The sequence below is a fragment of the Eleutherodactylus coqui genome, chromosome 11 (assembly GCF_035609145.1).
Source record: "Eleutherodactylus coqui strain aEleCoq1 chromosome 11, aEleCoq1.hap1, whole genome shotgun sequence".
NCBI classification, from domain to species: domain Eukaryota; kingdom Metazoa; phylum Chordata; class Amphibia; order Anura; family Eleutherodactylidae; genus Eleutherodactylus; species Eleutherodactylus coqui.
This window is the reverse complement of record NC_089847.1, coordinates 20,393,929-20,420,769: the sequence shown is the minus strand read 5'-3', so window position 1 is coordinate 20,420,769 and position 26,841 is coordinate 20,393,929. Positions and strand designations below refer to the sequence as shown.

Here is a 26,841-nt window from a genome sequence, read left to right as displayed (position 1 = left end):
GTGTTGTGCAGCCGATGTTTATCTTCCGGGTGAAAACTATTAACGCGCACGAAGGTTCCGGATACTGTTTTTCTTTTTATCCCTAATTATTATTGTGTTGTTGTCAGCCATGGCTTCCTCAGCCGTGGACGGCGCTCTAAAGCCACTGCAGACGGCGATGAAAATAGCGAACAGAGCCATCCAGCTGGACACCGGAAACCGGCACCGGGTGAGGAGGTGGGGGAGGGGCTGCAGCTGCTGACATATGTAGGGCTGTCAGATGCATCCATGTACATGTCATCAGTCCTGCACATACATGTCACGTGACTACCCGACTACTTCTGGGGAAACAGTCTAGTGATGATCGATAGGCAGGACCCCCGTATGGATGCCTATCGCCTCTGAGTGGCGCGGTCGCGGTGTGATCGCCACCGGTTTCATTGGTCAGTTCCGCTAGCGAAGGGCGGTATCCAATTAGCGTAGAAATTTTTTTACGTAAATAAGCAGCTGTGGCGCAGATCACATGACCACTGGCGATCACATAAAGAAAAGACTTTGGCGCAGGCACTTAGTCCTTCAGTTGGCGGATGTTTATCACATCGTACGAATTTGCGATTTTTGTGCGATGTGCTTTTAACATTAGAAAATCCTGTTGACGCTCGCGATAAAAAAAATGTGCGTTTTTTTTTAAATTTATTTTTTAAGCTCGCGATTTTATCGTAAGCGGCTGTGATTGGAGATTATTCTCACGAAGTAGAAGCGACATCGCTGTAAAATCGCCGCTGCAAAGATGCTATTTTCTCGCGACAAAATTGCTGTTGCCCGTGTGAAAGAGACCCTAAACCGCTGATTGGCGCGGTCTCCGCGGATCAGCTGATTCTCCGGCTCTTGTCAGTGCAGGTGAGCCGGATGTCCTGATTGCACAGCGCAATTCTTGCACAGTAGTCGTTCGGTGTTTCACGTTCATATGAACGGCGCGATAAGAGAGCGAGCCGGCGCTGGTTGTTATGCCGGCTGACACTGAAGCGCCGGACTCTCATCGGCCGCGGATACACGGAACGTTATCACCCGGTTTCGCTAGTTCGAACGAGTTTCTGAATGATTCTAGTTGTTCCGTCTGACGGGGTGTAACAGCGGATCCAGGTAACGCCTCTCTATAGCGTATGGGGCGATTAGCCTTCCACCACTCGTCCGTACGCCTCCTCCTGGGGGCGCTATTGGGGCATACAGACCGCAGTAACATCAGAGTTCTGCCTCCAGTCATCCAACAGGGCAGAAGATGCAAATAGTGACTTTCTGAAGGATTTGGCGCTGCTGTATCACATGACGGGGCGCCGGCCAAACCCGCGGATCTCATGGTCAGGACTTCAGCTTTATAATGGCCGACCGTCCGTTTACTGAATACGGAATATATATAAAACGCTAAATCTGCCTGTTGGTGTCGTCTACATATCCGCAGTTCTGGTCCGATTTGAGTGATATTTTGCATGAGCGTTTTTTAGCACCAGGCGACCAATACTGGCGGAAATAAAAATCAAAAACTCACCAACTTCCCCAGTAATTTGTGTTGCTAATAGGAACCAATCATAGCGCAGCTTTTATTTCTTATACTGCTGAGGTAAAATGAAAGCTGCGCTGTGATTGGTTGCTATTCCTTATACCACTGAGGTAAAAGGAAAGCTGCGCTGTGATTGGTTGGTATTTCTTATACCGCTGAGGTAACATGAAAGCTGCGCTGTGATTGGTTGCTATTTCTTATACTGCTGAAGTAAAATGAAAGCTGCGCTGTGATTGGTTGGTATTTCTCATACTGCTGAGATAAAATGAAAGCTGCGCTGTGATTGGTTGGTATTTCTTATACCGCTGAGGTAAAATGAAAGCTGTGCTGTGATTGGTTGCTATTCCTTATACCGCTGAGGTAAAATGAAAGCTGCGCTGTGATTGGTTGCTATTTCTTATACTGCTGAGGTAAAATGAAAGCTGCGCTGTGATTGGTTGGTATTTCTTATACCGCTGAGGTAACATGAAAGCTGCGCTGTGATTGGTTGCTATTCCTTATACCGCTGAGGTAACATGAAAGCTGCACAGCTCCTTCACAATGGCGATCGCGATATCGCCGCAAAAAAATCGCAGCTTTGTTCAGCCATTTTTGAGCGTCAGCGATGCTTTTTCTTGTGAGGGGAAACCGTTGAAAACCATCGGTTTCATCATTCCGCGTCTCCAGTCGCTCTCATATCGCTAAAAACCACACGGTTTTATCACCTGTGTGACGGCGCGGTGTTCGGCTCGTGTTCGTGGCGCGCTTTGTATATTCCACGACTGCTTTTTATGAAATCTTTTTGAAAGCCCAATTGCCAGCACCCAGTGGCCGCGCTGACAGCGCCGTGCGCCGCACACGGAAATATCTCCTGGTTTCCTTCTAAGTGTCAGTGATACCAAATAACGCCAGGCCTGTTCAGCGCCGGCCGTCGGCTCAGTTGGAGGCGCCGTATCCAGTGCGCCGTAAAGGTTGCAGCATGAGCGGTTCAGCATGCCATCGGCGAGAGCTCATTACAGAGCAGCTGGGAGGCGCCGCTGCGTCGTCTGCTCACTTTGCAGACCGCTCAGACCTGTATTTCTACCTGCAGCTTTGGCTTCCATCCATGTCATATAGATGCCATACGGGGTTAACAGAGGTGCAGAAAAGGGAAGGCCGCACGCCATGCGAAGCTGACAGCGAATGCCGCCCCAAAGGCGCGGTCTGGTGTTTAAACCCCAAACTCCTATTAGTGACTTCTGAGTTAATATGGCGGCCTCCTCCAGCCCGCATTCTCCGGTTAGCGCAGAGATTGGCTATGAAGAGACCTTTTCAAATGCGCCAACCGTCGGGCGTGAACGCTGATCTGCAGACCGTCGCCCGTGTTTCCTGCACCCCATCACATCTTTTGTGCAGCAGCAGATAATCACCGTTGCCCGCTGCCCGTCTCGCCATGCGAATGTGGATGTTCTGCCAACAGCATTGTTTCTTTATGTGGCCGGATTCACACACGGTAATTTGCGCACACAATACGCAGTGAATAGAATCCATCGATTCCAATGGGCTCATTCACATGTCGGAATTTTGCTTGTGCATTTTAGTTGCGCAAAAGATGCAGCATGCTTGATTTTCGGCACATGATTTCAGTGGATTTGCGCAAATGCGCCACAAATACGCAGCAAACCTTTGTATTCTTGGAGCATACGGGCACAAAATCAATAAGATTTTGTGCCTATGTATTTGCGCCCGCAAAAAAACACCCGACCGGCCAAAATACGCAGGTGTAGGCGCATTTCGGCCACACAAACATGCCATGTGTTGGTACAGCAAAAACGCTCTTGCGCCCATGTGAAGCCGGCCTTACCGATGGTTAATCCAGTATGGAGTCTTAATCGGCTCTTGCGGAGGCCAGGTAGATAAGCGCAAATCTCGTTGATTGGCGCTCGTCTACCAGAGCAAACTGCTCCATGCAAAAACGGCTAAATTCTCGCCCCGTGTAACGTTCGACATGAACGCCGATCGACGCTCGTTTCAGGATTTTTTTAACATCGTCTGAGAATCTGCTTAAGGAATGGAGATCACTATTAGGGCGCCTTCACACTGGCGATAAATTTGCAAGATTTTCGTGCAATGCGAGTGAGTGAAAACGCAGAATTACCAAACCAATGATTTTCTATGGTTTCCTTCACGTTTGCGAGAAAAAAAAATTGTCGCATGTCCTATCTTTCTGCGATGTGCGATTTTCTTTTTATCTGCCATGCTTCCCATGGAGCCTCCTTTTTATCGCATTGCGATTTTCGTGCGATGCGTTTTTAAAAAATCGCGAGCAGCAGCGGTGTTTTAGTGAGAAAAAAACAGCGCTGACGCTCAAAAATCGTGGGAAAAAAGTCGCGATTTTGTTGTGATTTTTCTCGTGGCGATATCGCGATAGCCAGTGTGAAGGAGGCCTTACTATCATCGCCCCATACGCCCGCCGTACACTTCCATGGTCAGCATCTCCTAATCTATACTACTGATGATAAGATGGGCCGTATAAACATGCCCATCCCTGTGTCCACATCCTATGGCGGTATCGGAGAACCTCTCCAGCTGTACCGCCGTTATCTGTACCGCCGTTATCTGTACCGCCGTTATCTGTACCGCCGCTCATCTCCCACCTCCGCCTTCTCTGACTTCACGCTACAAGAATGATGTAATGTTTGCGCTTGCAAGGATCACTTATTAGCGACCGCTTGCGCTGGTGATTTGCATTCTGGGAGGCGTAGTGCTTCCTCTCGAGAAGCTCAGCTAATATGTTAGCGGTGTGTCACTCCACAGGCTTGCTGATTGTTTCCAGACCCCAATCATGTATCTAACCCTTGTTATACTCTCTTCTCACAGGACGCCTATGTGGAATACTTGAAGAGCGTGAATTTCATTTCCCAAGTCCTGGCAGAGGAAGCCGAGCAGAAAGGTAACCGGATTTTACTTTCTAAGTGGCGATTGCTGCGGTTTAATATGGGGCACCTGCTGTCTAAATAGTCGCTCGATTGAGGAAACACGGCGGTTGGCGAACAAGAATTTGTACACTAGTCGCTTCGTTTCAGCTCACCCAAAAATAGTCGCTGGTTGGGTAATTATCAGTTGGTAATCTTTGTCTTTCAACGACTCGCCAACAACCTTGCAGGGAGGTGTGGCTTTTTTCAGCGTGCGCCTCTAACCGAATGCTGATTGGTTCCCACCTTGTTGTTAAATATTTTGTCCCCCACATTACGCTCATTGGTTCCCAAAAACACATAAATACGTGCGAGTGATCCTCGACTGAACAGCTGGTCTTCGAGAGAACATTCGCTGCTGCGGTCTATTTTTTTTTCCCAGACCGCTCGCACGTATTTCTGCGTCTTCAGTGGACTCGGCAACCAATGAGCGTGCTTTAGAAAGCGGTTAACATTTCAAATGCACGCCCTCCAAAGAATCACACGCCCTCTTAACTAATCAACGAACCTTATTTCGGCACGTGTAAATGCGCCCAACAGGTTCGTTCAGCGATCTCAAAATTGAACATCAATCGCTCCGTGTAAAATCGCGCAAACCGCAGTCATTTGTACGTTTTAGCGATTAATCAGACAATAGTCGTCCCGTGTAAAGCCACCCTTGTGCTACGTTCACACGGAACGATTATCGTTCAGAAAATCATTCAAACAAGCGAAACTGAAGAATAATCGTTCCGGTTAAACGCGAACCAATGAATGAACGGCGAACGAAAGTCATGCGTTCCACATTCGTCGTTCAGTTGGTATAAAAATTAGCGCCGACTCGTTCAATTATCATGCCGTTTAAACACTGATCGTTCATAGGAATGTGAAACACTGAACGATTAGTGAATGAGAACTGCGCAATTCTCAACGAAACTCTAAACAGGCTGCTCGAGCTCGAACGAACTGGTGATGACGTCAGCAGCTCGCTCAACCGGGCAAACAAGAGATTCTCGTCCCATGTAAAAGGGGTATTAGTCATATAACAAGTTTATCCTCCATGTATACGCTTTTTCTGGACTGCCATCAGTAGAAAAGCGCCACCAAGTGGTCAGAACTCAAAATGAAAAAATTGTAGATATTATAATAGTAACTTCAGAGTAGAAATATAAATAAGTTCCAATGAATTGACTCTGTTTAGCGGGTCTGTAGTGATCAGTGTCATGCTTAATTCTCTGTCTCATCAATAGCAAATGAAGGTCTGAGCCCAGACTCACGAAAGATGCTGAAGTTGGCAGAACAGTGTCTGGAGAGGGCACGGACAACAGCCGACAAACTGGGTGAGTCCATTCCCCTAATGGTGCATGTGTTTATTGGTGGGGCAACTAAAAACTTCATTGATGAATTCACATCCCTTAAAAGCTGGTCCCTGTACAGACCTAGTGCTTTTGACAGCTGAGGGTTTGTTACAATGTCTCAGTTTTGATAGCTCAGAGCAGGAGATACGTACTGCTGTAGCCTCCAGAGGTTTGCCTACACTGATACACTGTAACAAAACTGTAAGCTGTAAGAACATCACTAGTTCTGGACTGGTTAATGGTTTATGAATTAATTTAAAGTGGTTTTCCAGGACTTAAAGCGTAACTGCACTTTTTAAAAACTTTTGACATGTCAGAGCAATATGTAAAAGATTTAGATCAGTGGGGGTCCGGGTGCTGAGACCCTCGGTGATCGCTAAAATGAAAGGGATGCAGATGTCACCCAAGCTCTGTGCCACTTCAGGTGTCTTCATTGCCTATCGGGCCACCTCGGCAGCTAAAGATGGACGCGTAGATGTCCAAAGGGGTCTACACGTCTGTCTTCAGTTGCCAAGAGGGGCCATCAGACAACGAAGGCAGGGGTCCACAGCGCTCAGCAGGAGTCTCTGTATCAGGACCCCCATTGATCTAAACTTTTGACATGTTGCTCTGACATGTCAAAAGTTTTTAAAAAGTGCAGTTACTCTTTAAAGATCGATGATCTATCCTATAGGTAATCAATATCAGATCGGTAGGCAGGCGACTCAGGCACTTCCGCTGAACAGCTGTTTGAAGGGGCTTTGGCATTTGAATGAGCACTGCAGTCTCTCATTAGCTTTCAGACACAGCACTGTACACTGCGTGTCTGGTATTGCAGTTTAATCCCATTCACTTGGATGGGACTGAGCTGCAGAAATGCTGTGTGTCCAATGAACAAGATATCACAGGTCAATACAGAGGCCGTGACGCTTTCTAACAGCTGACTGGTGGGGTGCCAGGACCTTCCACTGATCCGATATTGATGACTTATCAAAAGAACTGGTCATCAGTACCTGACTCCAGGAGAACCACTTAAACAATGAATGTTTCTATTCACAGAAAGCAAGCAGAGATCTTGCAGAAGGTGAAGACTTCTGGTGTGTGCTCAGTATGGCTCGTGGTAATAACAGTAAGCTATGGAATTTTTGTTTTAGGTAAACCAGATATTAAGTTGCAGTCAACGGAAAATATTTCTGAAGTCCCGGACCCACCACTAACTATGAAGGCTCCAAGTACTATGTCCGCGTCTCCTCCGCCTACCTCCGTGACATCACAGGTGTCCTTCAGCTATCAGTATGGCCACCGTCGTGCTTGCTCAGATGAGGTTCAGAAGCTCGGTGCTTTTCCAACCCCGGAAGTTTTTCAAATGCTGAGAGCAGCTGAAGTCCAGAGTGCTAGAAAGTGCGTATCCAGACAGGAAATGGTCATCCCGGTAATTGGCAGACAACAAGCGGCTCACCGATGAACCCTCTGCTTTGTACCAACAGGGAGCTCACACCCCTAGAAGAGGCGTCCATACAGAACCAGAAACTCAGGGCAGCATATGAGGTCCGGCTGGCCAGACTGAACCCTACACAGGCGGCTCAGAAGACCTCACTGGTGAGCGGCCAAACATAAGCTGTATAACATAGGGGTACACCCCGGGGGCCCATTTCTGACGCTCAGTCCCATCCAAGTGATTGGAACTAAGCTGCAATACTAGACACAGTGCTACGCAGTGTACAGTGCTGTGCCAGGAAGCTAATGAGAGGCTGCAGTGCTCACTCAAATGCCACAGGCTGCTCAAACAGCTGTTCAGCGGAAGTGCCTGAGTCACCCTGCCCATCAATCTGATATTGATGATCATCTATATTTAAGGAGTAACTGCACTTTTTAAAAACTTTTGAAATGTCAAAAGTTTTGATCATTGGGGTCCTGATATGGAGTCCCCTGCTGATCGCTGAAATGAAGGGGCTGCGGCTCTCACCAAGTGCTGTACCCCTTTGACGTCTGATGGCTCCTCTTGGCAAGTGAAGACAGACGTGTAGACTCTTTTAGACATCTACACATCCATCTTTAACTACTGAGAGGGGCCGAGAGGCAAAGAAGACTGCCAAAGGGGCACAGCTTTTGGGTGACAGCTGCAGCCCCTTTCATTTTAGCGATCACCAGGGGTCTCAGCACCCGGACCCCCACTGATCAAAACCTTTTACGTATTGCTCTGACATGTCAAACATTTTTGAAAGGTGCAGTTACTCTAAGGCCTCATGTCCACTGCAAAAATGTAATTTTAAAAACCGCCCGGGTCTCCCGCATGCACGATCTGCGCCCATAGTGAATCATTGGGCACCCGCAGGTAATTTAAATACCTGTGCATGTCATTTTCCCTTGCGCGTGGATCGTTGTCCCGCACAGACAGCTCCTGCTGCTTCCATTGAAGCCAATGGAAGCCGTCCAGATCTGCGGTACAGACGCAGCTGTCACTGCGTCCGTGCCATGGGACCGGGAGAAAGCAGGAGTTTACAAAAAAACGTCCCGAGCACATCCGCCATGCAGAAGAAAGAAGATCTGGCCGCCATTTAGGAGAGCTACGCAGCGTCCGGACAGGTGAGTATAATGTATTTTCTGGCCTCATGTCTGCGGGCCTGGTGGAATCCGCTGCAGGATTCTGCATGGGGAAACCGTCTGGGCCCGTGGACACTAGGCCTAAGTCCTGGAAAACCCCATTAAATGAATTCGTAAACTGTTAACCAGTCAATGAGAACTTCGCCTGCTGTTACAAGCATCGGCCACTACCGTAGGGTCAGAGCAGTGGCTTCCGCTCTGACCCATGTGTAGCGGCGTTGACAGTGCGCACCCACATCAATAGTATTTTGCCTGGAAAACCTCTTTAATATTACCCATTAGGACAAGGCCAGTCCATAGGGATGTTATAGAGAGGGGTCCTCACCCGAGACAGAAAGCCACACAGTATTATTGGTTTCTGTTCTGGTGGACCTGGCCTGTCCGTGTGTTATGGTGATCACTGCAGGGAAAATAGGGGAAATGTATGGTTGGCTATAACTTATCCTGGAGATAGCAGGTGATTGCTGGGGATTTCAGAACACCGCCTACTTTTTCATGTATTAAAGGGGTTGTACCAAGATTGACTTTTATCACCTATCCACAGGGTAGGTGATAAAGTCTAATTGGTGTGGGTCTCGATACAGAAATGTCCCGAGAACAGGGGTCCCATGTCCCCCTCATCTGTCAATGCCAGCTTGCTGCACCCAACACAATGGATAGGCGGTCGCATGTGTGATGCCGCTCCATTCATTTCGATGGGGTTGACAGAAATAGCCGAGTATCCGTGTTAAGCTTTTTCCATCAGTCCCAATGAAAATGAATGGAGTCACAATTATGTGACCTCCACTCCATACAATCTCCTCCTCACAGCTGCCATGAGAAGGGGGACACATTGTCTCAAACCTGCAATGAGAAGAAGGGGGACACGAGACCACATTCTTGGAATCAGAGAAAGTTACTTTTATCACCTATCCTATGGATAGGTGATAAAAGTCAATCTTGGTACAACCCCTTAACATCCCGCCATGATGAGGGGATGAGTCCAGTTCTGAAACGTGTTGTCATAATAAATATACATTGCTTAATCTTATATCCTGTAATTCCGTCAAATCCTTTACAGATCCCAATTGTCATCTAATTCAGATTATTATAAGTTGTATATTTTTATCCTATTTGTGGATAGCTGAGTGACGGCCGAGTGGACGCTATAATGCTGCGATCTTAATAATTTTTTTCTTCTAGACACTCTCGCTGCAGAGACAGATGATGGAGAACCTGGTAATAGCCAAAGCCAGAGAAGAAACTGTATCCTTCACATGTACAGATCCTCCAGGCGGAGGGGGAGCTGCTGCCTTGTTCTGCATCTTTACACTTCATTTTCTATAGAACATGACACAGCTCCATTTAGTCTAAGCTATAATCCTACTGTGTTGATCCAGAAGAAGACAACTACCTACACATCAGGAGAATGGGAATTGCCCCATATTAGGGAGAGCAAATTCCTTCCCGACTCCAAATCTGGCAGTCAGAACAATGACGATCATTTCCTCTGCAGATTAGACACAGTTATGATCTTCTATCTGCAGCAGGTCAATAAGATTCATTAAAAACTCGTCCAGTTTGCTGCTACTGTAAACTTCGTGGATGTTCCAAAAAATCGGCAGCATTTCCCCACTCCCCCCCCCCATCCATCCCTGAGGCCATACCCTTAGGCAGGAGTTTACATATAAGCAAACCTCTCCAGCTCTCCTATTTATATGATCATCAGAATGTAACCCTGCTAATCAACCACCCAGTCGTATCTCATCCAGCCGTATCCGACGTCTCCTCACTATATCTATATCACATTTTTCTTCCAACGTTACCAGTTCTGATTCCTTACATCTCTTCCTATTGTCCATATATAGTGTCCTCCATTCCACCCCCAGTAAACTCCAGGTCACTATCTATGCTATCTTCTCCTTCTGTACTGTACATTCCCCTCCCCCTGTCCCTAATCTGAACACTCCTACCACCTTCTTCTCCCCCCAGCTCTGCTGCCCCCTTCTCATTTACCTCAAGTCCATCTGTACTGTCAAGCCTTTAGTTGGCAAAGTTCTCTAAGAACCCAAACTTCTCCTTCCTGCAGCGGCTCCTGATCGCTCGCTGCCTCTCCAATGTGGTGTAGGTAATATTCATGTGAGGTCCTCCTAGCTTTAAGCTAACGGCCCAACCACAACATTTTTTAAGGCCTAAAAAAAAACAAAAAATTCCTTAACCAGCACTCACAGCTGCAGAGGAAAGCGGAAGAGCGCAGGTTGCGGCTGCAGGAAGAGTCCAACAGGTACAGGAGAGAAGCTTTTCTCTGGGTGTCCTTTATCCTTTTCTTTCATGTTCCTTTGTTTCTTCTGCAGACGGTTCTCCAAAAACAAGCAGATGACCCCTGCGGAAGAAGAGCAGAAGAAGCTGTATACTGCCGTGCTGGAGTATGAACAGGACTATGTGAGTAGAATGAGGCTTTCCTATTAAGGCAGATGGAAAGTGGAGGAGTTACCCAGAGCAACCAGATCACCACGTTGAGATGACGTTGAATCTTATTGCTGTGGGTAACAACTTAATTTTTTGCTTGACTATATATAAACTGCCCTACCAAAAGTAATTGCACACCTGAGCAAGAATCAAAAATAGTATTTGTTTCCATATGTTAATACTTAGTGGGGCTCCTTTGGCATTAATGACATTGGATACTCTCCATGGCATACTTTCTACTAACATCTGATACACTTCAGCTGGTATTTCCCTCAATCCATCCTGCAAACATCTGGCTAGTTCTCTCAGAAGATGAACGTTGTTCGTATTTCCTGACCCGACATTCCAGTTCTTCCAGATGTTCAGGTCAGGACTCTGTGCAGCCAGTCCTATTGTGGAACGTCCTTATCCTCAAACCAATGTAAAACAGCGTTGGATTTGTGACAAGGCACATTGTCTTGTTGGAAGTATGGCCGACCATTCCCAGAGTATTGTCACATTGTCAGCAGCACGTTATTGTCTAGGATGTCAGGGTCACCTCCATGTTCATGGTTCTTGTCACTACAACCAATGGACTGAGACCATGCCACGTAAACCATTACCAAATCATAACGGAATCCTCAACATACTTAACCGTTGGCACAACACACTCAGGCATTCCCCAGGCACCTCCACACCCAGGTACAATCATGTGATGGGAAGATAGAGTAGCATGATTTGTTACTCTATAGAACATATTCCATTGCTTAACCTTCCAATGACTATGCTCCTTGTAGACGGCCAATGCATCTTCTGTAAGAGAACTTGCCAGATGTTTTCAGGATGAATGGAGGGAAATACCAGCTGAAGTGTATCAGACGTTAGCAGAAAGTAGGGCACAAAGAGTATCCAATGTCATTAGGGCCAAAGGAGCCCCACTAAGGCCTCATGTCCACTACGAAATTCAGGCCCGCACGGATTCTCCATGCAGAATCCCGCAGCGAGTCCCTCCTTTCCCGCGGACATGAGGCCTGAAAATTGATTTTTCTTACCTGTCCGGACGCAGCGGATCTTCCCTCCGTCGCAGCCGGATCTTCTTTCTTCGGGCCCAGCGGATGTGCTTGGCACGTCGGTAGCATGCCGCATGCATGCGCCGTGCACTCTTTTTTTTTAAACTCCTGCTCTCCCACGCTCCTGCGCCAGAGAACAGAAATTCAGCTGCAGGTGTGCCTGCTGGAGCATGCTGCGGGTGATTTCCCACGCGTGCGATCTGCATGGCAGGGAAAAAGGACATCCGCAGGTATTTACTTACCTGCGGGTGTCCAATGCATCCCCATGGCCGCAGAGAATGCATGCGGAACACCCACACGGATTTTGTAATTATAATTGTCCAGTGGACATGAGGCCTAAGTATTAACATATGGAAACAAATACTACTTTTTATTCTTGCTCGGGTGTCCAATGACTTTTGGTAGGAGAGGGTAGTTTTGACCACCATTAGCCATTGGTTTCTATGGCTTTTTATAGCATGTTTCTACCTTAATGATGACTGGTTGCTATTGGCAAAAGAACATTATATTCCTGAGATAGTTTTAATGTGTGATGCCCATTGCACTTTCATTCTGTTATATCCACTTTTGCCTGAATCTGCCTTAAATCCTCTGTAATTTTATTCCTGTGCATTAGGACTGGCCCAAAGTCTATAAGGAGAAGATTAAGAGCAACCCAAGTGACTTGGAATTGGTGTCCAGTTATGTCTGCCAAATCCTCAGGTAATAAGCGTCTAGATGTTTTACGTGGTCTTCTCGAATCATTTAAAGGGGTTTTCCATTAATGGACCTCAATGTGTGCTCAATAGGAGTCTGACCTCAGCACCCCCACGATCAGCAGAGCCTTTATCTAAAATACAGTATATATGAGTAAAGACAACCGTCCCTTAGTGTTCCTAAGGATATGCCATCAATTTTAAAACATTGGATCCCCTCTTTAAATGGGCTGAGCTGCAGTACCGGGTGCAGCCACATTTGTATACTGGGCACTGTGCCTGGACCCCCACTAACCATACATTGATGATCCTAAGGGCCCTTTTACATGGCATAGTTCTTGCCCTTTGTAACAAGCGCCAGTTGACTAATAGTATGGCAATCGGTGTTTAAGTGGTTTTTACACAGGCAAATGATCCCAAATACAAAGACCATCATTCATCAGCAGCACATCTCCCTGTTTAAATGTGCTGCCGACAGAGTGCTTTTTGACAGACCCAATGAGTCGATGTACGAGCGTTCGTACCCAATCTTTAGCCTTAAAGGGGTTTTCTTACGAAATTAAGTTAGCTCTTTTCCACAGAAAAGGGAATAAATAGCTGATCGTTGGGGTCTAACCACTGGGACCCTCACTGATCCTGTGAATTGGGGTTTGGAGCATCCCCAAATGAATAAATGAAGTGATGGTCACACGTGCACCACTCTCCATTCAGTCAGGGCGGTTTTTGGTAACCTATTCTTAGAATGGATCTTAAATATTTGATCAATGAATGTCAGCCGCTCAGAATCACTGCCGATCACCTGATTAAAAGCTGCGGTGCTTGGATGAGCACTGTGACCTCTTCTCAGGCCTTTGACCTCACGTCTATCGGTCACATGGCCTCAGAGCATCTCAGCCCATTTAATTGAATGGGACTAAGCTGCAGTACCAGGCAAAGCCACTGTACAATGTGTGGTGCTGTGCCTGGTATAGACTGAAATGACAGTGGTGATCACTCTAGGGCAATGACGTTATTCCCTATCTTGTGGATAGATGATAACGTAATTACATAGGACAACCACTTTAAGGAAAGGTCATCCACTTAAAAGTCCTTGAAACCCCCTTTAGGAATTCTCCTACCATTAATATTAATGGCGTAACAAGTAAATATTCCATCAGGGTCTGATTGCCAAGGCTGAACTACTAGGACTCAATATTACCTAGAACAAAGGGGAAGTAGCACCTCCAGCTCTTTACCGAAACGGCACCATCCATGACATTGCAGCACAGCCAATAACATAGTTTTGGAGAGGAATAAGCATTGTTATCCCTTCTAATTGTTTTTTTTCCCTTCATTGTAGCACCTCAGATCATCCAATTGCCAAACTTTTAATCCATCTTCAGTGCCAGATCTACAACCGTCTGTATCCAGTCATCAGTAAAGACGCCAACCAGGAAACCTCCAAACTTTTCCGTCGTTCTCTCCCAGTGGACCCAGTCCCTTTATCAACCCTTAACACATCCCAACTGAAATCCTCAAAGAGTTTACACTGTCTCCCTGGACCTCCCCGTTCCTCCATCCCACACAGCCTTTCTATAGGAGAGGGTCTCGAAAGCTGGGAATACTCTGGTAGCGGTCAGCCTGATAAAGGACTGAGCCGAAAAGACATGGAGAACTCTTTTGAGGACTTGGAAAGTTTACTATCCCCTACGTCACTGACCATGCCAGCTGCACTGCAAAGACTAACTGTGGCGCAACACTTAAACGTCATTGTGAAAGAGATCCACAATGTCAGAGGTGGGTGATTTAGAGTTAAAGGCTAGCTAAACTTTTTACAAACTTCTGACATGTCCTAGTGAGAAGTTTTGATCAGTGGGGGTCTAGGTGCTAGACACCACCGATTGCTAAAAGCAATCGGCAAAAGCGCTCAGCTGAGTGCGGCGCCCATTCAGCTGTCACTACAAGCAGTGTATGGACTCCATAGACTTCCTATGGAGCTCTTACACCGCTCTGAGCAATGATAAATAGGCAGAATGGGCACAACGCTCAGATAAGTGCTTCTGCCCCTTGCTTTAGCGATCAGTGGGGGTGCCAGAATCTTGGCCCCCCACCCATCAAAACTTTTAAAAGTTCTTCTGAAAGTGATTTCTGTCACTATGACATGTCAGAAGTTTGTAAAAGGTTTACCCTTGAAATGCAACGTCTGACCATACCTTACCAATGTGACAATGAAAACTTCTGTATAGCCAAAGACTAGATTAAAGCAAAGTCAGAAAGTCAAAATGCCTTAAAGCCGCCCTGCCGCAATACATGTTCTTATGTCATAACCAAGCACTTGATTTCCAGCTGTCAGTAAGAACTTTCCAATGACAGAACACTTTCCACTTCATTGTCCACCAACGTTGAGCAGCCGGCATGCTTCCATACAGATTGTTCGCTTATTGGCATCGCTGTGGTAGCACTGTATGGCACTGTATGGTAAGGAAGAGGGATCTCATACTCATTGTTTTATGGAAAAGTAGGGCTAAAGCAAGCGAAAATAGTCAGACTTCCCAAGTCCCATCAATTGTACGAGCTGTTTCATATTTGCACACAAGGGGGCAGCACAGGATGTTGTAGACTCCGAAACATGTCTGAAAATGATAAACTTAAAGCTGTATACGTTGGAAGTACCAAAAAAAGGAATGAACTATGAGGAAGACCATGCTATGAGAAATATGTAGACCTGGATAATACTATCAAGTCAAATCCTGAGCAGTTTTATAACAAATCTATCCACTCAGGGACCAACCACCCTTGTTCTCGGGATTGGTGGAAGTCCCAGCAGTTGGACCCCCACTTACCATAAAGTCATCCTGTGGATAGGGGATAGCTTTATAACTTGACACAACCCCTTTAATTCACAGCCCCATTGTCATGCAGCAGGTGTGGACCCACTGTGCCACTGACAGATTGGACTTTGGGCTACACCTGAGGGAAGCACCAAGGAGTCCCCTGGTTTCCATCCTTTAACTCTTCCAAGTGGGATTTGGTCTTAGCAGCGCAGATCCCCAGACTATTACCCTAAGAGTAGCACTTGGTGCAGTGGCAGTTACCACAAATCGATCAGAGTTACTGTAGTGCGGTACCAGGGGGAGAGGCAAAAATGTATTCAATATACAGGCCAAGATCAGGGCAGCTGGAGTTGTTGCTTCAGCTAAAAGACATGCAGTAGGACAGAGCAGGTGACTATCAGGCAAAATGTAGTAAAGGAGCTATTGCATTACTTAAAATTACTTCACAGCCACTTTATTTTTCTGGTCGCTGCTGACATGTGACTGCTGCAGCCAATCACCGGACACAGCAGTAACCTGCAGCCAGCAATTGGCTGCAGCAGTCACATGACCTGGACAGCAGCAACCAGGAAGGGCAGAGTGTTTGTGAAGCAATTCTGAGTCATGGAAAAAAAACTTTAAATAACAAGCCGAGGTCAGAACAGAAGAAGATGGGAAAGCTGGGTGAACAGAGGACAATCCAATCCTGGCCATGGGCAGGAAAGCTGGGTGCATGCACTGTTCCTTTAAGAGGCAGTTTGGCCATGCACGGTACGGGCAGCACTGACAAGACAGGAATTGTGCAGCATCTGCCACCCAGACCCAGAGGATATGCTGGTGGCCGTGACTGGCAGAAGGAGGAGGCAGGGGAAGCTGCCAGGTGTAAGCATAACACCCATCTTACAGAATCTGGGTTTACTGCTGTCCACCATCGCCTTAATATAGAAACGGGCCATTGTGCCATTGTTCTTCCTACAGGCACCACTAAAGATGTGAGTCTGATGATGCCAGCCTGCCATGGCGAAAGTTTTCTGCACCATGTTTGTTACATCATTTTGTGACCTTCCTTCTCCAGATCGGCTGCTATCATCCACCATGTTCTCTCTGAATCTCCCGTTAAGCCAGCAAGTGAAGGAAGCGTGCCTGGAGTGTTTAGAGGAGAGCTTCTTCCCCCCTCTGTGGCCGGCGCTGCTCGCTCTATACAGGTAACAATCCCCTCCACTTCATGATATTGGAACATATGACTTATTTTTGGGCTCATCATGGTAGAGATCCAGCGTCACCTCCAACCCTGATCCTGGCAGTTCTCACCTTTACGCTGGAGCTGCTGCTGGTATCGAATCCCACAGCACAGGCTCCTATGATAATCTACGGTTTATAGGGTTTCGATTTAGAGGGGTAGTTCACTTTTAACCCTTTCCAATCCAATTTGTATGCTGGTTTTCCTAGGGGGCTTACTCTTTTTCTGCCATTATACAACGGCGCTATATGCTGGCTAAAGCCAGTACTGCATGAGGTGACACGTTGGATAGGCTCAGACAGCAGAGAGGCTGGCAATATACAGTAAGAGAACCCCGACGGACGTCTTCCAACATCGGAGCTGTACAGCCTTAAATCATAATGTCTTCAGACGTCAGACAGTGGATTGGAAAGGGTTAATAGTTTTGTGTTTTTTTTGTTAGATGGGTTGCCAGAAGAGAAACTTTATCAATAGGTGGCTCCCACCGCCACCCCCCCCCCACCCCCAGGCGATCTGCTGTAATCTGTAGCAGCAAGTCTTCAATTTCCCTACAGCGCTACAGCAGGAAAAATGAAGTATTACATGGTACCCCTATAATGCACAGATGTGATGGGACATTCAGAAGCAGGGGTGCTCCCTGTACCCACTCTCTAAGGCCACCTGCATACGAATGGGTCAAATTTCGCATGTGAAATCCAGCCCTGTACCCGTTTGGCGTTTGCACATACTTGTATTTTTTGTACTGCGCATCGTCTGGATGGCTTGCCTTCAGTCATGTGCAGTACGGATTTTTTTCCCTGCTCTGTCGAGAGGCGATGACGCGGAATCCACAGCCTCTTGTCAATTGCGGAAGTCGTCCGGGCGGAATCCGCACGAGAAAAGAACATGCTGCGATCTTTCCTCCGCTCGCGGAAATCAAGAATCGATCCACAAGTGTGCAGGAAGAAGCCATTTTTTTTCCCATAGCATGCTATGAATGGTATTTGCTGTGGAACTGCAGTGCGGATGCCGACCGCAGATTCGGCAATGCAAATCCATTTGTGTGCAGGCGGCCTTACCTAGCTAATTAACCCCTTCCCGACTTGCGTCATACATAATAACCATCGTGGCTGTTTACCCATTAAATGCAGCTGGCAATTAACCCTTTAACTGCAGCCGGCAATTAGCCCTTTTAAATGCCACGATCAGCGTTCAGGGATCCCTAATGGCCCCTCTGTAATGATATTGCGAGGTGCTGTCTAGGTGTCATGGCAGCCTGGGACTGCTATGAGTTAGCGTCTATTAAAATGAGCCTGTGGCTCGCAACAATAGAACGCTTGTCAGAATACAGTATAATGTAATACTATAGTTTTGCATACTATACTGTATAAGCGATCAGATTGTCCCAAGTTTATATCCTCTATTGGGACTAAAAACAGATGTTAAAATGAATAAAAAGTTTTTCTTAAATACTATAAAAAATACAGAATACTAAAAGTTTTAAAAAACTTTTTTTTAATCACCCTGATTCCAAGAAAAAAATTGGACAAATAGAAAAGAAAAAGAAGTGTACCCCCCAAAATGGTATCAATGAAAACTACGGGTCGCTTCGCAAGAAACGAGCCCTCAGACAACCCCATCAGCGGAAAAATATAAAAGTTAGGGTGCATTCAGACGACCGTATATCGGCCAGGTATTCACGCCGGCCGATATACGGTGTGTCTCTCTGCAGGGGGGAGGAGGCTGGAAGAGCCAGGAGCAGTGCTCTGAGTTCCCACCCCCTGTCTGCCTCTTCTCCACCCCCCTGCACTATTTTCAATGAGGAGAGGCGGGACGGAGCTAATTCTTGGAACTTAGCCCCGCCCTGCCTCCTCTAATTGCAAATAGTGCAGAGGGGTGGAGAGGGAGCAGGAACTCACGGCACTGCTCCCAGCTCATCCAGCCTCCTCCCCCTGCAGAGAGAGACGCGGTATATCGGCTGGCGTGAATACCCGGCCGATATACGGGCGTCTGAATGCACCCTTATGGGGGTCAAAAGATTGCGACAGAGAGCAATTAAAAAAAAAAAAGTATTATTTTTTTAGTACTGCATTAAAAAAAACACTATAGTAATTTTGGATGGCCGTAATCCCACTAACCCGCAGAGATTACGTCATTTTTACTGCACCATGAACATTGTAAAAGCAAAACCCTCTCAAGAAAGGGGAAATTGCATTTTTTTCCCATTTCTCCTCGTTTAGAAATGTTTAAACATTTTCCAGTACATTATAAAGTACGTTAAGCGATACTTTTGAAAAATACAACTCGTCCCGCAAAAATCAAGCCCTCATGTAGTGATGTCACTGGCAAAATAAAAGAGCTATGATTTGTAGAAAGTGGGGGGGGGGGGGGGAATGAAAAGGAGAAAACAAAAAGGACTGCAGTGTGAAGGGGTTAATGGGGGTCCTGAACGAGGGTCTCTGGTCTGTTAACTCAGAATTCTCTGAAAAATACTTTTCCACACCAGCGAATCCCATAATGTCAGATAATATATAGAAATGCATTTACTTTTTCCCTCAGACAGGTGATGTTTGCTCGGGAGGAATCTCTACTCAAGGTCATGGATTCGTACAGTACCGCTACACCATCTGTGGTGGGGGTCCAAAAAAAGCTGTACCCCGAAGATATAAAAGAACCATATAGAGCTGCTGTGGAAGATTTAGAACATCTGCCACGGCAGCGCACTCCGCAAAGGAAGCTGGAGTCTATTGGTAAGAGACATTAGTAACCCTTCCATAATACACCAGCAGGTCCCGTATGTAGATGCCATCATCGTAGCACGTGGTGTAAAAGGCATTATAGAGTGGGTACCCCACTCAGGATCCCCTAATAGGAGCCAGAATGGAGAGCTGCTATGTTTCAGTGGCTCCCATTCTGCTGGACTCCAGTCATCCTTGCATTACATGGGCGCTCATTTACTTTTAACACTACATGTCTTCTGCAGCAGCTGCTGTAGGGGGCAGTACCTGGCTACTTAAAGCTTCCCCAACAAAATCAGCTGTGAACCAGGGGTACAGGCACCAGGGGGCAGTCAACTGATCGCCTATCTGTTGTGTTTGTCTTGATGAGGCATCCAGTCCCTTTAACAGCAGTTACATAATGACTTGAGCTATAGAATACGTTATCACATAGTGTTACTTGTAAAGTTCTCCTCTATGACTGATGTGCAACTGTCGCAGCCAAGCTCAACTTGAATTCGGTTTAAAGCAGTTGTCTAGGATTAGAAAAACATGTCTGCTCTCTTCCAAAAACAGTGCCACCCCATGAAAATCCATCATGGTATTGACCGATTAGGACAGTGTATACAATCTCTGTCTTCTACCAAGCCCAGTAACTGTCAGGTGGAGATGAGCAGGATGACTTTTCAGGCTCTAGATTATATTTGTAGCATGTAGTCAAATCTCGCTGTCAGCAAAGCCCTCGCCAGTCCAAATGTTTCATCTCAAGCACACCTGTTGCAACTAATGAAGCTCTTGATCAGTTGCATCAGGTGTGCTTGAGACAAAACTTGTGTGTTCTCATGAGGGATTCTATTCAGGGGGCTGAATAATTCTATGGCCTTATTCACATGAGCGTTCTATCGCAGCTATTTTGCCACGATAAAGCGTTGGCGAAAAATCTTGACTATGTGAAGCGTTGAAATCCAATGCATTTGTTCAGATGGGCGATTTTTCCGGCGTGTAAAATCTGCCGGCCGGATAAGATAGCACATACGCTCCGGATTCCAATTGGCCGCTTTTACATGCAGCCGGAAAAGATAGGTCTTGCCCTATCTTTTAGCGGTGGTTAAACAGCAGCTCCCATAGAAGCCTATAGAAGCTGCTGGCAAGGGGAGGGGGAGGGACTTTAGAAGCGTCTCACGCTGCTAAACTCTCTCCATCCCCCTCCCTTTGCCAGCAGCTCCCATAGGCTTCTATAGGAGCTTCTTTTGCTGTGATCAGCTGCTAAACTCTCTTCCCCCGGGCCAACGGAATTCCAGGCTGCGGCGTATATATACGCTGCGCCCGACCATGTGAATGGGTGAGAAAACGGGAGATGTAGCTGCGACTGTAGGTGTTTAGATAATTTCAGCATCTAAATTACCCCCCCCTGGTTATTCTATAAGGTTGCGTTCCATTAATCGCTGTGGTTTTCTACTTATCAGTGAGAACTCTACGTGTCATTTGTGAGTGCACAGAAGAATACTGCCCCACACCCGGGACCGCCGCCATGTGAGTGCCTTACATAAGATGGAAGAAAAGTTGAGTCGAGGGCGCTATACGGAGCGCAGTCTGAGATAAAGTGGCGGTGGGGTTTTCCAAGTGATGTCTGATATTTTCCTTGTCTCCGTCCATCTGTATATGTGTGTCGCTCTCTCCTTGTGTGCACAGGTTGCTGAGTACATGATGGTTATTGGGTACAGATAGGAGGCCTCCAGGGATCTGTACTGATGGATGGGATGTGACAGTCGCAGGCAGAACACGGCCCGTCCTGCAGAGCACAGGAGGCTGCGTTACTCTGCAGAGCAGCAGCTCCCAAGCACAGCGCCTGTCTGCTCTAATTAACATGGAGAGACGAGGAAGGGGGGGCAGCGCTAGGGATAGGAAGTCATGGAAGGGACCAGACAGCAACATAGTGGAGGGGAGAGAACATGGAGGCAAGAAACAGGTCAGACGGAGATCACAGAATATCAGATGGGCTTATTGGCAACCAGCGATATAATAAAATGAGCAGGTGGGCTAAGCGGACAGAGGCGGGAGTAGATATCTACTTATAGGAAGGGTTAAGTCCAGGCGGCGGTCTATGTTGCTGTTTCGGGTGCAATTGTCAGGACATAATGAGCCTGAAAAACCCAAACTTCCAGACACATCAGCATTGAAAGCTGCCCTCAAGACAGCAGGGGATCGCTGTGGGGTGATGACCCCAGACACACAGGGCACAAGACACAGAAAGACCAAATTCCTTTCATCGCCACTTCTGATCTCAGATGTAAGACACCCCCATAATCCTGCGCCCTCCCCACATGCAGTCATCATTCTGCTCTAAGTGGGCTCAGCTAGGCAGAAATGTCACGACCTCAAACACAGAGACAAAAGAAGTCCGATATTTGCTGCTGATTGCAGGATCGTTGTTATGACCGGTACAAAACCTCCCCAGAATCCTAATCCCTTCCCTTGTGCCTTCAACGCACCTTCATCTGGGAAACAGGATTATTGTTAGACCCCAGCAATATTTTGGCATATAACTAGTTACTACCGGTGGCCATCGATATATGATGGCGCCATTCCCAATCTTCTCATTGCTCCATCAGGATAAGCCTGACCAATAGTGGCATATAGAAACCATGGGGCGGGGGGTTCTCCCACCATAAAGGCCAATACTCGCTCTGCAGGACTTGGTGCCGCCAATAGTATATGGTGAACAGTCAATTCAATTGGTACTGGGTACTACATTGTTCATGTGCCAACAGCTGATTGCCCGGGGCCACCAGCTCGACCTGCTGCAAATAGCTCACAATTGGGGGAGCCAGACAGTGTTAAAGGGGGTGTCCATGGTTAGAAGAACATGGCTGCTTTCTTCCAAACAGACTGTCACCCTTGTCTGTGGGTTGTGTCTGGTATTGCACCTCAAAGTATCAGACCCAACCCCACGGACAACGGTGTTTGGAAGAAAGCAGACATGTTTTTCTATCCCTGGACAAGCCCTTTAATGGACAACTGTATAAACTATTGACTGAGGTCCATACAAACCTAAAGTTAATTTTTTTCTCAATTTATAGTGTACTTTATCATGATCTATTGTTCTCTGTTATCGGCCATTTTGGTTGCATAATAGTATGCTTACACAATAGCTTTTATGATTAGTAGTGTAATAGTACGATTACGCAATAGCTTGTTTGCTTAGTGTATCACCTAAGCCTTCCCTCCGGTCTATATGACTTGTTTGATGTCACTTTTTATGACCCATTGTTGGTGAATGACCCCCACAGATTACTATCAGAGGACTGACAAGTACATTTAGGCTGGGTTCCCACGGGGCGGATTCCCGACGGAAATCCCACGGTTTGGCCGCAGCAAAAAACCGCGAGATTTCTGCCGGGAGAACCGCTGCTTTAAAACCTCTCCCATAGAGGAGAGCGCGGCCGCAACGGATTTGCCGTCCCATGTGGACGAGATTTCTGAGAAATCTCGTCCACATGGCTGGCTAATCCCGGGATTAGCGGCCGCATGCGGATTTACCGCGGCGAAATTCCGCACGGAATTTCCACAGCAAATCCGCCACGTGTGAACCCAGCCTTAAATTGCAGATCCCTGTATGCAGTCTGTAAGCCATTGGCTTCTGTCAATGCAGCTTCTTCAGAAGTCGTCACCCAGCTTTGCCAGACGTCTGAATGGCAAAACTGCGATCAGCGGCTCTCCTCTTGCTGCATAACTGAATGAGTAAAGCTGGGTGACGACCCTTGTGGCCGCTGTAATGTGGGCTTATTGGCAACTTTTCCAAAAAAATATCTAAGAAACTTTTAAAGCATTATTCCTAAGATTAACCTTTTATCTCCAATTCATAGGGTAGGTGCTAAAAGTCTGATCGGTAAGGGTCTCACCCCTACTGATCCCAAGAATGGGGGTCCCGTGTCCCCTTCTTCTCACTAGCAGGCTCGCTGCATTCACTGAGGAGAGATTGAATGGAGCAGTGGCTAGCAGTTGCATTCATTTCACTGGGGCTGATCGAACTAGCTGAGTACAAGTTCTTGGCTATCTTCGGCCCTTCCACTGAAGATGAATGGAGCGGCACCGCACATCCTCGGCCACCGCTCTGTTCCAGCTCCTCCCCAATATGGGGGATGCAGTTTGCCTGCAGTGACGATGAGGAACATGGAAGCCCGATCTCGGGATCGATGGTGGACTCAGCGGTGAGACCCCCACTTTTCAAACTTTTGGATAGTTGCAAAAATTCAATCTGTGGAACGACCCTTTAAGGACACGATTGGTGAATTTTCTATTGTAAAGGAAACTCTATGGATATATTTAGCATATGTGGCTAGAGCTTTACTGGCCTAATGTAGGACCCAAAAGCTATGTGACAGAGCCTTAGGGTGGCTTCACACACAGCACTTTTTGGAAGTTTTTGTTGCACTTTTTGAGCCAAAGCCAGAAGTGGATCCAGCAGGAAGGAGAAGTAGAAGTCCTTCCATTATAGTTCTTACTATTCTTTCATCCACTTCTGGTTTTGGCTCAAAAAGTCAGTTTTGTTTTCCAAAATGTTGTGCATGAAGCCGGTCGTACCGCACAGTGTTTTTGGTAATGTCTCAGCTGTTCCTTCTCTGCCCCCTTCCAGTGGTGCCGACGACCTCCTGCCCATCCTGGCGTTTGTAGTGCTGAAGAGCCGCATGTCCCATTTGCTGTCGGAGTGCGCAGCGCTGGAGGAGTTCATACACGACGGGTTAGTACCCAACTATTACTGTGTACGGCTTCTACCATGACAGTTTATGTAAGTATTACTGAATCTCCACTAGCATTGGGTAATAGCAGGGAGGCGCCCTGTCCCTGTAATGTCACTCACTTTTAGCCAGCCGGGTGACATGTCTGCTGTTGTGACAGCTTTATTGTCTGTCGCTTGTTTCCCTGAGCGAGTTCTGCAGACTCACGTCTCTGTCTATTCCTCTCGGTCACTTTACCCCCCCACTTCCATCTCTCCTTCCCACCCCGTCTCAGTGTCTCGGCTCCATTCTTCTGCTCGTCTTCCTTACAGGTTATTTTTACACTCCGCTATGCCCCCCCTTGTGCCGCTCTTTACCGCCCCTCGACTATACACAGCACTTTCTTGGATTTGTATATATACATCCATGTTGTAATATAATTATCTATATGCAGTATGGCCAGACATAAACACATAGGAACCCTACATGGTGAATATTCACATGTTCAGAACATCAGGAGGTCCAACCTTGTAAAACATACAAGAAGACACCAGATGCTCTAGATGATTACATTGTCATAGAATCATATATAAAAGTGACTTGTAGCAATGGGGAACCTTATAGGGGCCGTCTCACCATGACAGTCCTTGCCATATTAGTGTCTATGGACATCATACAGGGGGTCACCACTTATGTCCCCCGTCTAATTGGCCAGAGCAGAGAACCACTAATAAAGAACAGCTCTGACTCCCCATATATTACATGCTCAGCCACCCAATTGTTGCAAGCTTTATGTAGGACCAGCTGCAGCACCCCATATAGGAGCTTGAAACGCGTCAGCAGCAATTCACTGGGAAGTGGTTGCCTTGATCAAGTGACCGTCGACGTCGGGTTTTTGGCAGTAAATTCAAATATATAGGGCTTAGGTGTATTGGTTGAGCCAAAAGTGCATGTTAAAGGGGTTGTGCCAAGGAAACAACCCTCTTCATATGCCCAATAAGGGCATATGGATGTCGTAGAGTGGGGTTCCTGGCTCAGTACCCCCCTCTATGGCCAGAGCGGAGTACCAGTCTGTAGGACATTTCTCTGTTTGGCCATGGAAAATGGTGGTGTATTTGGCACAACCCCTTTAATTAGGAGAATCGGTTAGTTCTTCTGTTGGCCACTTAAAGGGGTTGTGTCATCAGAGACAACCCCTTCCAAAATGCATCTCCCCGCTACAGGGGAAATGTAGTATTATAGAGTCTTAACCTTGCAAAGAACCGCTTGTGCCTACCATACAGGAGCCATTCATGCAGAGCGGCTCTACATTCCCACTTATGGATGGAGCATAGAGCCGACGCCGATACACCCTAATAAGGCATATACACTTGGTTTGACTTTATGAGACACCCCTTTAAGGCAGGATCGTCTGCTGATCTGTAATCGGTGACATTCTCTATACATATGTGTCAGTCTATACTGGGAAACTAATCCATTCCTTCTTCTTGTCCGCAGATATCTGATTGGCGAGGAGGGTTATTGTCTGACCTCTCTGCAGAGCGCTCTGGCTTACCTGGAGACTCTTCCTGTGCCGCCATCACCCTCGGCTGTCTGAGGAGGAGACGCATGACGAAACGACTAATGTTACAAGCTGCATCTGTCCTGTGGATGGATCTCACATTATTATGCACCTTACCTGCGTACATGAAGAAATCGCCAAACACTGGTCATTCTCCCAGGAATGTGAAACCGAATAATAGTGTTATATACATAATACTCCACCAAGTCCATCTCTGTACACGACCCAGACTATTCTAACATACATATACTGTATGTAAAGCTGCTCAGATCGTTATGACCACTATGGCACCGCCTGCTCCGGGTGTCACCCAACTGTCCTAGATCCCTGACTGATACATCCCCCACTCCCATACTTCAGGACAGTGGGGTGACTACCACCTTCAGATCTGTCATGGCGGCCATATTGGTTGTCACACAGCTTTTCCATAAACAGAAATTCCATGAAGCTGTTTCTTGGAAATCGTAGTGCAACCTATATGGCCGCCAACGTCCGCCATCTTTCCTGGACTCCAGGCTATCCTAGTTGTACACGATACGGCAGTCAGGAATCGAGAAACGTTGGGCGATTGTCCATACAGGAGCTGTAAGGATGGCCATATTGGTTGTCACCCAGCTTTCTCAGAAGGATGCAAGTAAGAAATATCTGAATAAAGTCTTTAACAACGTGATGGAAAAGGACGACTCAAGGACTCCCATGTAGCGGCCACGGATTGAGTTTGGAGGGGGATGCTGTTTCCTTGCGGAGATGCTCTACTCAGCATTGCATCTTCTAGAGAACATCACATATAGCTGAAGATGCCTGCGGAGCGCGGTTATACTCGGAGCACGGGGCTGGACATCCAGCAATGCTTTAGGCTGTTAATCACATACTGATAATTATAATATTGCACTAAATTATATCTAGTATCCTTTTAGCATCGTAGACCAGCTGCGGCGCTCCAGATGTTCTCAAACTACAAATCTCATCCGGCTGGGGCCTGTAGTTCTACAGTATCTGCAGCGCCAAGGTTGCTAGGTCCGTGGTCTGAGACCTGTGGCTGCTGGGAAACTACAACTCCCATGATGCTTGCTGACAGCTGGGGCTCCACAGACTGCAGAACAATCTTCTACAGCTGCAATCTCCAACCAGTGGCAGAACTACAACTCCCAGCATGTTGTAGATCGCTGCACTGGCCCATAGGGGTCCATATGGTTCTGCTTATACTTTTATGCTTGAAATAGTTATTTTTTAATAAAGACTTTTCCTGAAA

General features: G+C 46.9%; 1 protein-coding gene across 2 annotated transcripts; it reads left to right on the top strand.

The window, feature by feature from the left end:
- Positions 1-72: 72 nt before the first annotated feature.
- Positions 73-26,841, top strand: VPS9D1 (VPS9 domain containing 1). Of its 2 annotated transcripts, none has more exons than XM_066584037.1 (15): positions 73-208; positions 4,376-4,448; positions 5,700-5,789; positions 6,941-7,187; positions 7,274-7,385; positions 9,573-9,635; positions 10,601-10,653; positions 10,724-10,811; positions 12,504-12,589; positions 13,922-14,358; positions 16,450-16,579; positions 19,153-19,343; positions 20,777-20,843; positions 23,947-24,051; positions 25,526-26,841. In XM_066584037.1, exons 1-15 carry the CDS (start codon positions 110-112, stop codon positions 25,623-25,625), a joined length of 1,941 nt encoding a protein of 646 aa, XP_066440134.1. In that variant the 5' UTR covers positions 73-109; the 3' UTR covers positions 25,626-26,841. The 2 variants fall into 2 exon arrangements, with proteins under 2 accessions (XP_066440134.1, XP_066440135.1); XM_066584038.1 differs by lacking the exon at positions 73-208 and adding an exon at positions 2,702-3,008.